The sequence below is a fragment of the Leptosomus discolor genome, chromosome 5 (assembly GCF_034619465.1).
Source record: "Leptosomus discolor isolate bLepDis1 chromosome 5, bLepDis1.hap2, whole genome shotgun sequence".
Taxonomy (NCBI): domain Eukaryota; kingdom Metazoa; phylum Chordata; class Aves; order Leptosomiformes; family Leptosomidae; genus Leptosomus; species Leptosomus discolor.
In genome coordinates, this window is record NC_141395.1 from 61,937,790 (window position 1) to 61,948,364 (window position 10,575).

General features: G+C 36.4%; 1 protein-coding gene across 3 annotated transcripts in view; it reads left to right on the forward strand.

Moving 5' to 3' along the window:
* The window catches only part of OXR1 (oxidation resistance 1), a 166,267-nt gene extending 156,306 nt beyond the window's left edge, over positions 1-9,961 (forward strand). For all 3 annotated transcript variants that reach the window (XM_086466251.1, XM_009954823.2, XM_009954824.2), the window contains 3 exons: positions 6,570-6,665; positions 7,252-7,325; positions 8,089-9,961. In XM_086466251.1, the coding sequence (XP_086322377.1) occupies positions 6,570-6,665; positions 7,252-7,325; positions 8,089-8,224 (306 nt within the window). In that variant the 3' untranslated portion in view covers positions 8,225-9,961. The remainder of the gene's footprint in view (positions 1-6,569; positions 6,666-7,251; positions 7,326-8,088) is intronic.
* The last annotated feature ends 614 nt before the right edge of the window (positions 9,962-10,575 follow it).

Sequence of the window (10,575 nt, forward strand, 5' to 3'; positions counted from 1 at the left end):
TTTGTTCCTTGAGTCTCTGTGCTCTGTTCTCCTTTGACTGGGATATGAATTCCAGAAAGTGGATCACATTTCACCATTTAACTAGCAAACATCCTCTCTTGAGTATTCTGAATAACAGGTGAACATTACAGGCAGTGTGAGACCAATTCTTTCTGAAACTTCAGTGCTCTCTCATGGAAGCAAGTGAACTGCTGTCATGAAGAACTGATAGAACCACTGCAAACTGTAGCATTTACTTCACTTATCTGTCCCACTTTGGTAAACACTATTTTTATTTTCAGGAAGCATGGGCTCATGTCACCTCATATCATTTAAGGGGTCTGAAAACTGTGAATGAAGGGTACGTTTTCTAATTCAAGTCAGAACTTGGTTTTTTTCCTTCTGTTTCCTGCCTCAGCGATCCTTTAAAAAGAAAAATCCCTAAATCTACTAGTAGAGCACTGTTTCCCAGAAGTTCTTTAAAAAGGAACTTTACTTCATTCGCTTTTTAATCTTGAAGATAAAAACTATTCAGTAGACTTGAGACATCTCAACAGACCCGTCAGCCTTTTCAGATGTAATTTGGAAAGTTCCCTTCTCTGATTCCCTTAACTAGCTTCTCAAGATTAATTTGTAAGATATCAGCTTCCTAGTACCTGATTATCTGGACCAGAAAGAAAATGTCCCTTTTGTGATAGGGCTGTCTTGCCACCAGCATGTAGTATTGTTCTGTTGCTGAAAGTATTCAGATGACATTATATATATATATCTATCTCTCAACTTCCATGTTCAAAAGGTGTTATGGTTGCCCAACTGAAACAAGGAATTCATAGGTACGTCAAAATCTTTTTTTGTGAAAGAATTACAAATGTCTACTTACAGGCTGATGCTCAGGAACATGTATCACAGTGTTCCTTGCACATTTAGGTCAAGTAGCCACTGAACTTACCTTTCACAGTGTACACCAGATCGTACCTGAGTTCCACACAAGAGTACGTGAAATCCGTGTGTATTCAGTGAGCAACATAGGCTACAGATGGAAAAGTTCAGGTGAGTTTTACATGCTCAGTTCTTCACCAGTGTAGTGAGAGTGATGTTTTCAGTAGTTCTCTCTTTCAAGCTACCAATGAAAAATGTCTTTGCATTTGACAGCAGATTAATTTTACTCTACCTTTGCATTTAAAACCTATGGAAATTCAGCATAGAGTCATTGTGCTCTTGATGCAAGGATCTACACCATGAGAAATAAAACAGTGGTAGCCTTTATGCCCTTTGATGGTAATTAATCAGGGTCATCCATTTTTTAATGAAGCTACTGATTTCTTGAAAAAGGTTCGTTTGTCTTTAATAACTTGTGGCTTCCTGGCAGATAGTCCTATAAAACTGCTTTCCATGACTGAAAAAGAATCTAAGTGTGTTTTTATAGGAGAATGTATCCAGAAAGAGTTTGCTAGCAATATGCTAAGATAAATACTATTTCTGAACTTCCAGGATGTGTTTTAAGAGAGACCAGGTGTTTTCATATTTTATGCTCCAAGATCACTGCCTGTTTTCTGAGTATCTAGTTCAGGGAAGATCCCAAATGAGATTCAGCCTTTTTTAAAGAATTACAGAATTATGACCAGATAGTTTCTTGCCATTTGCTGAGCATACCTCTGCAGTCTCTTTTGGCATTCCTTGCTCTGCCCAGTTTGTAGCTTCTATATTTATGAAAGGTACTGGTTTTGTCTTATCCTCGGTTGAGGTACTTTTCCTGCAAACTAGAATTAATGTTCTCTGAGACCCTCTCTCTTTGTTGTCTATGTTTATGAAGACGGCCTTTATCTGATGTTGACAAAAGCTGAGTAAGGAGCCAAGCGTACCTTGTAACTTCTCATAACGTGTTTCATTACAGGCTGCTGAGCCTCACCCTGTTTGGTTTGTTGTTTTGTTTTTTTGTGTTTTTTTTTTTCCCCCAAAATCTTGTCCAATCTTGATTTCTTTTTAAAATCAATTAGCGATTTTACTTAAGGGGCTGTAAAAAAAGGAGGGGGGGGGAGGGGAAAAAAACCACAGCCAAAACACTCGGCTTTTGCAAACTAGAGCTTTATTTGTGTAAAAAAAGCTGAACATTGCCTAGTTGACAGTTGGAATCTGAAGCCACCTAAATTGCCTGCTGCAGTCAATTCTAGAAGATCCTCTAATAAAGGTGCCCAAGAAATATATAGATATCTACATTATAATTGTAACGGACTGTCTGTCTACTGGTACAGGCTTCTGTTAGTGGCGACACCAAGCTCTGGTGTCTTCTCTGGCAGCCATTTCAAAAGAAATTAACACCTAACTCCTGAACGTGAGTCACTAAACAATTGCTGGTCTAGAAGTGGAATTAATGCAGTTAACCACCCCAAGGACTGTCTAGTTTTATGATGTAATTTTTCAGATTGTATTATGTACACTGCAGAAGTGTGAGACATGGAGTCTAGCACTTGGGAATTTTAGGTACGCACCTTAACAACTAGCCATAACAACCTGATCTCCTGCAGAAATGCTCTAGACATCTCTTCTCAAAGGACTAAAATAACTGTTGGGAAGCAAATTGCTCTTTTGCTGTAAAACCCGATTCTTTTAATGTTGCTTACAGCAGCAATGTGATCTTTCAAGACCTAGTTTTGTTGATGGAAGTGTGTAAAATGTGTACATAGAGAGGTTGTGGAATCCTGATGCCTGGAGGTTCTCAAAACATAACTGAACAAGACTGAGTCACCCCAATTTAGCTTCAGAATTAGTCCTCCTTTGAGTAGGGAACTGTATGAGAGACTATCTGAGCTTTTTTATAAGCTAAGTTATTCTATCATTAGAAATAAAATACTGTATCTGCATATGAAGTGAGCTTCAAAGTAAAGCATGTAAGGTTCTCCATACAGTTAGGGATGTACTAGCTTTTTGTTTTACCAATATACAGATAACAGCCCTGAGGTTATCTGAGAGAAACACTGAAATAAGTGGTGTGTGAGAAGTTCATACACGTGTAGAGGCTGAACTGAGATAATTTAGGATTGGTACAACTCGGTATGTTGTTTTAACAGGTTAATTCCTCTCAACGAATGTAAATTTTAATGAAATCCTATATTTACTTCATTTTTTCACTTACTTACTTACTAGATGTAATTTCAGCCCTGAGGGTATTGATCTGAACTAAGACACATCTTAGCTACCCAGGTGTAGCTGCCAGAGCTGCTCTTCAAAGAGTAACTTGAGCACTTAAAAGAAGTTAGTATCCAGAGACTCAGATAGTTTGAAGATAATTTGAAGCTACATGTAAATTAAGAAATAATTGGAAAGGTTCAATGGCTTCCCATTGCTATGAAGTTGCTGGAAAATGTTCATGTAGTTATTTAAACGTGGAGGTTTCTTTATTTCAGCAGCCCATTTTGTTCTGTTCATGAATCAAGCTTTCTTAGTTTGAATTCAGTATGGATTTTTACCCTAAAAGGTGCTCTATTTCAGTTCAATTACCTGCATACAGTAAGCACAGTTGAAGGTCGCGAAATGTTTGACAGAGAAAAGTTTTTTAGCACCCAGGTTTCTGAAGTCTAGCCCACTGCCCCAGACACTTGAAATCACAAGAAGGAAAAAAGATGCTTTTGAGAGACTGCATGTACAAAGGTAACAAAAGCAAAAAAAAAAAAAAAAAAAGAAAACACGCAAAACAAAACAAATAAAATGGGTACTAGTTTCTGCAGAACTCCAGCAATAGGCAGAATAGACTACAGCAATTATACATCCTTCCTGACTCTTCCATCTTTAAATTTTAACCTAACAGTTACAATTAGTGGAACAGGTAGTAAAGATCAGGTAGAAATGAAATACTGTCTTGAAGTTCAAAGTCTTTGTTGTAGAAAATATTCATGAAGTCAGAGTTGGAGGTAGTTTGGTTGTGATAGTGAAATAGCAAAATAAAACCCTATAGAGTGTTACGTTGTTGAACAACTCAATTGATAGAAACTTAAGGATTAAGGTAATCAAATACCTAGTATCTAAGGCTTTAATATTTGGTCAGTTGTCTTTGAAGGACAATGAACCAATAATTCTTAGAATTCTGATGGAAGTCCGGATTTTTATAATTAAGTCATTAAAAGCCTTTAGCAAAAACTAAGTAAAGCGTGCATAGAAGAATCCCTCTCCCAGCCTTTACTCATAGTGACTTTTCAGCAATACCTGAAGCACCAGCTTAGAATGATTGACTGCTATCAATCTAAAAGTCTATTACCTAGCCTGAATCCCTCTGTGAAGTCTTCTCATTTAAAACGTATTTCAACTGAGCCAAGCCTGTTTTTAGAAAAAGGATTTTAGAATTAGTATTCTTTCTAACAGGACAACTATTGCTTCTCTTGATTTAAACCTGAAATCAAACTGCAGTTTCAGCTGCCTTGTCTATAACGTAAATTGTGCGTTCTTCAGAGCCTGTGGGGAAAGAGAAGACTGCATGTCTCTGTAGCACTAGACGAGATGTGTGATTATGTTTAAGCCAGCTGATTTTCCACGAAAGTTGAATAACAATGTTGAGATCAACTTAATTCCTAATTTTATTTTCCTCTTTTTTTCCCCCTCCCTGTATTGATGTTCTAATAAGCACTTCTTCCTCACCTATCATGTCAGAATTGAGATGGACTTCTCAGATCTTTTTTTTTTAATTATTTTTTTATTTAAACTATTGTTACTGCTGTTCGACTGTGTGTGATCATTCGGTGTTCTGTGCATGATTTACTACAAATCCTGTGTTGGATGTTATACTTGGTCAGCTCTCACTTGAACTTTCTCTGACCCATGAGGCCATCTAACTAGTAATGGGCTAAAACCAGAGAAGTATTAAATGCTGTAGATCTTAATGACATTGGGGACTCACTTGAAGTGTACCTTAAAAAAAAAAAAAAAAAAAAAAAAACCAAACAAAAAAACACAGAAAAAAAAAGGCAAACCAAAAAATCCTTCTGGAAAGTAACAGGAAAACAAATGTTTCTTCTTTAAAGAATTCCTTCATTTTGGCCTGATTTGGTCTGATTTCCCCAAAAAGCAAAACATAAGTGGTAGTTTCTTTTTGTCTTAAGCCTGTTCTTGCCATTTAGACTGTGGGATAACAGTGAAGTGTTGTGCCAGTGTTTGATCCTATATGTCGAATGAAATAAATGTCTGTGCAAAAAAAAGGTTTGGGCTAGTTTTCCTGTGAATTTGTGTTAAAACAGAGGTACAGAAACTTGCACCTCAGTTCATGGAACTTCAACTTGAGACTGAATTTGCTGTTTAACGGTGCATCTGAAACTGATACAGGTGTTTGAAAAGTGAGTACCTTTAGCTGATTGTGGTACTTGTCTTGCTGTCTTCTATTTCACTTAAAAGTTTCTGAACAAGAAACTTTCTGGACCATACAAAATTTCTGAGAAGTAATGAATTTTCTAACAGTGATTGTTCTGAACTGGTAACTCAAAATTGAACTGGGTCAGTCTTTATTAGATGCTTGACAGCTGTATATCATCCTTGAGTTCTGATCTGAAGCTGACGCTCGCCTAGTTTTGTGTTTGTTAACGGCTGTTATAGAGCTCAACATGGAGAAGAATGCTTGGAAAACCTTCCTGCAGCCAAGGAGCTGCTTATGATGGGCAGAAGAAAATGGTTTCTACTTTATATCCTGAATATAATTCAAGTCAGGACACTAGATTTAATGTGTCACCCTCATCAGCCCCGTACTTCTAAAAGTCACTGTTTAATGTGCACAGAAGCGTAGAAACTTCATTTTGGGTCATCTTCTTTCTCATACAGATAAAGGAGAGAGTGCTAGTGGAGTGCTTTGGTACTTGCATCTGCTCTGTTCCTGCAGGTGTTGAAACCAGCTTCCTACTAGCATCAGAAATACTGATTTCAGGAGGGTTGTACTTCATGAGGTATAGTTGATTTTGCATAATTATGCAGGGGTATTTTCCTAGTTATTCTAGTTCCTGAGAAATCGATACTCCTTTAATCAGATTTAAAAATCCAATAATAAGACCTTAGTCCTTTTTAACTACTGTTGTAATGTTCTTATTCCTGAATGTTATAAATACTTTTACTACCCAGCAAAGGCTTAATTAAACTCTGTCTCTGTTGTAAGACAGGGTAACCAGTGCTTACTTGTTATTTGGATTGGAATGTATAAATTACATGAAAAATAACAACTCTTTTAAGGCTAGAAATTTGAAAATAGCCTAGTTGAAGTGGAAGAGGAGCTGTGTCTGAAGGAGTAGAACCTTTGATCTGAAATTTAAAAAATATGTATGTTGTTTCCAAGAACTTCCTGAGTTTAGTTTTTATCCTTTAGATTAATTTTTATTTCCTGTGTTCACTTTTGATAAAGAGTCCTCTTACCTTTTTTTTTTAATTGTACCACGAAGCACCGTACTGTATCTCAATCAATGCACTCAGAACCATGATACCATGCAAGGCTTATCCTGTAGTGAATTCCAAATGTGGCAGCATTTACAACCTGGTTTGTTTGTCAGTTACCATCATTCGAGATTCTGAGATGCTGTGTATTTTTTCCTTAAATGTTTTCTCTTGCATATTTTTGCTTACAGGTTTTTGGTGCACTGGCATCTGAACCGTTTAAAGTGAGTGATGGCTTTTATGGCACTGGGGAGACCTTTATGTTCACTTTTTCTCCAGATTTTGAGGTAAGTAGTAATAACTTTGTAAACATTTGCCTCTTTCCCCCGTAAGCATTATCATAAAACTTTTACTGAATAAATCTTGCAGTAAATAATCTAAAAATTCTAGGAGTTGGCCCAAAAAATGCCATCACACTGTTTTTTCCACAGAATATCTTAAGTGCACAGTAAATCAGTAGTGTTTGCATAGTGAAAAACTTACTCAAACTGACTCTTTCATTGTGCTGAAGATTTGTGTACTATTCTGAATCTGCCAGGTGTCTGAAAATTCACAAGCTACATCCCTTTAAGTGGCATATCATCTAACCTAAGCATATTTTCTTGGTATTTTTCATTGTGTAGAAGTTTCAGTGCTCAAAGATGACCTATTTTGGAATGGTCATATTTTAAATAGTATAAAACATAAGAGAATTTTTCTCTGCATTTGTCTGTTCCCTGAATTTTCTGTAAAAACTTGGTAATTTCATTAAGTTGGCCTCTAGCCAGCCATAGTCCATCTTTACTTATGTTTGGTTTCCTTTACACCCAAATGAAAAGTTCAGCTATTTTAACTTGCTAGTCTGTTTTGGTTTGGTTTGGTTTGTTTTATTAGGTTTTCAAATGGACGGGAGACAACATGTTCTTCATTAAAGGAGACATGGACTCCCTTGCTTTTGGTGGAGGAGGGTAAGTTACAATTTTTGTCTTTAGCGTCTGTTAAAACTCTGTATGTCTGCACACCTTTGAAAATAAAATTTGGAATTGCCTTCAGTTTGATAGCTCAGGACTCAACGGTTAATAGCCGAGAAAGATTTATGATGTCAGATGTTTAGTCTCCTGTGTTGAAGAAACTTAAAACAGGAGGTTTGTCTTCAGCATAGCGTGGCGCCAAGTTTCAGCCCTGCAAGGTTATGATGCCTTGCGTGCTCTACTTCCTTGTGTGTCTTGGTATATTCGGAACGCACACAAGATACTATGATTCTGAAGGTATGCAAATGTAAAAATTATGTGTAACCAGAAGAGGCTTGAACTGAAACTGTACTGACCCAGGACATGCCAGTGTCTTCAGAAATTGCACGTTCTCACCTCTTCCCCCCAACCCCGCCTGCCATACAAGTGCATAAGCTTCTGGGATGTCTCCCTTATTTGTGATTAGCATTCTCCTCACATAAGAGTACTGTTATGTCTTTTTCTTAATATAAGTGGAAGGGGCTGAAAACTGAGGAGTTGTGGTTAGCTTTTTATTTCATCATATCTGAAAGAGGGATATTCCCAAATTAATAATAAATAAATCTTTGCAGCTTCAAATTTACCAACAGCTATAAGGTACTTTTGTTGAAAAAGAGTTCTGTAATTTCTTCTCATTCCTGAATTCTGAATGAAAAACACATTAATAATTTTAATGCTTACTCCCTTAGTCTTTTGATTTAATACATTGTCTCTCTTGCAGAGGGGAGTTTGCTCTTTGGCTCGATGGAGATCTCTACCATGGAAGAAGTCATTCATGTAAAACATTTGGGAATCATACGCTTTCCAAGCGAGAAGACTTCATTATTCAAGACATAGAAATATGGGCTTTTGAATGAGTATTTAACTATTTCTACATGGTATTGTCCCAAACCTGACATGAATCAGTACAGCTCAAAAATCCCTAGGAGCAATATGATGCATCATTTTACCTTTCTGGGTTTTTTGTAAGTTTTCAGTGTGACCATCTAGTTACTATTTTTAAACAGCACACTTTTTTTTTTTTTTTTTTCATGCTCTTACATCTGTAATATACTGTCTTACTTTTTCTAAGCTGTAGACACTTTCACCACATGGACTAAAAACTACATTACTTACTTGGAGCCTTGCAGCCTACAAAATTTTCTTGTCGTTACTACAGTTGCCTCCTAGGTTTCCCACACGCACCTTTCTGCAATCCTGCTGGGGGCTGTTTCATTGAATATAGATTATTATTTTTGTATTCAAATTATGTCTATGAATGAAGTTGCCCTCGTGAACCTATGTAAGAAGAAAGCTGCGTGTGGGTATTTGCCAGCAGCACTGCAGAGATTGGTCTGGACCAATGGTGGGTTAATTCATACGGTGCCACACACAGACAAGAAGCCTAGCATTCCTTCCTGACACATACCAGTACACATATGGTGAAGTTAGAAAATACCCAAAGTCAACAGTGCCACTTGTCTTGTTTATTGTTCATGTTTAGCAAAAAGTCAGTTAATATGTGTTCTAGCTGCATGCTGGTCGTATTCAAGAGTGTTTTGCACATGCTGTTAATGATCTGCAGGTTTGGGACAAATACAATATTGAGCTACGTGGCCAGGACTCATAAAATAGCAAGGGAATGTAAGAATACGATAGTTCTACAAAATTAAAAGGCTAAAGCAAGCAAAATTCGTTGAACAATTTGTAGCTATAGTAGGGCATTAAAAGTACAGAAACAGATGCATCTTTCTTCAGCATAAAGTGTCAGATATATACTGTTATACTGTTGTAGCCGTGTAGCACATCAACTCCAAGAATATAGCTTATTCCTGTCCAAAGAAAAAAATAGTTGTGATGTTTTCAAGTGGGTCTATGTTGTAAATTTACAGTTAGCACCAGCTCTGATAAAAATGAGATAATGTACTATAGGTAGACAATATTGTACTTCAGTAGACTTGTGGAATATGCAAACTTACTGTCATGTGACCTCAAAAAAATGACAGGTTAGAATACAGTTCGAGTAGCTCTTGTCCACTTTTGTAGGAAAATTGATAAGCCATTGCGGCAATAACAGCTCAACAAAACTGTTTGTTTCAAAGCTTTTATTCTATGTTCTGCAAAAAGAAAACAAACAAACAAACAAAAAAACACAAAAAAAATTGCTGTTAAGTGTGACAGTGACTGACTTTGTGCTGAAATTTCAGCTATTTCAGATGAACATTGTATATTATCTTGTAAATTAATGTTTAAAGTAGTTTTGTTATTATAGAAAAGTGTTGATTGACGGGTTGCTTATAGCACTTTAAATTATTCTAGAAATGGAATAAAAGCCAAATGGGTTGGCTTAAGTAGATGTAGTTGTATATTATTTCAAAATATTTACATCTCTGGAAAGTTTTACGAACTTACTGAAGACAGCTTACTGCTATGGTAATGAGAAAGGGCAGATGTTTCATCTATAATATGCTAATGCTCAATATGAATAGAAATACAGGGCTTTGTTTCCTGTCTCTATGTATAGCTCTTTATCCTTATTAGAACTTAGTACCATGTGTAGACTAAATGTTTACAAAATAAGGAACTGTAAATAAATTGAAATGGCTTTTCTCCCCTTTGGTCTTCCACAGCAGTATTATTGTCTTTGTGGAGTTAAGACTGATTATTACAACAACAACAAAAAAATCCTGTAATGGATTTTAAGTACTATAAGGTCACAGTGATGTATAGCAAATAAATCTAAATATATGTAAAAAGAAACTTGAGTTGGAGTTCATTTAGAAGTTGGCGTTTACATAGAAGCACAAATGCGGATTATTGCTGTTCATTCAAAAACTTTACTGAATATATAGGATGCATTTGCTCATCTCTTTGGGGATTTTTGCTTTTTGCAAGCCCAGTGGGAAGCAGTGAGAGTGAAATGTGCTGTCTTCAGCCATTTTCAAGAGAAAAAAAAAAAGCAAGCTTCTTAGATTATCCTTGCTGACAGAACCCATTAATTCAAGTGCTTAGTCCGTATCCTCATATTGCAAATAAAGCCTATTTTAGATGCTACTGCAAAGAATTTGATAGAGAGTTATACTTTGAAGAATTATATAAAAGCACAGAAAATCTTCAGTAGCTGAGTGTCTCCAACTATTGGACCAGTCTTGGAAAGGCACATGGAGGGGGGGAAAAAAGTGGAAATCAAGAACAGTATAGTAAGCAGTACTTATATGCCTGTATAAAT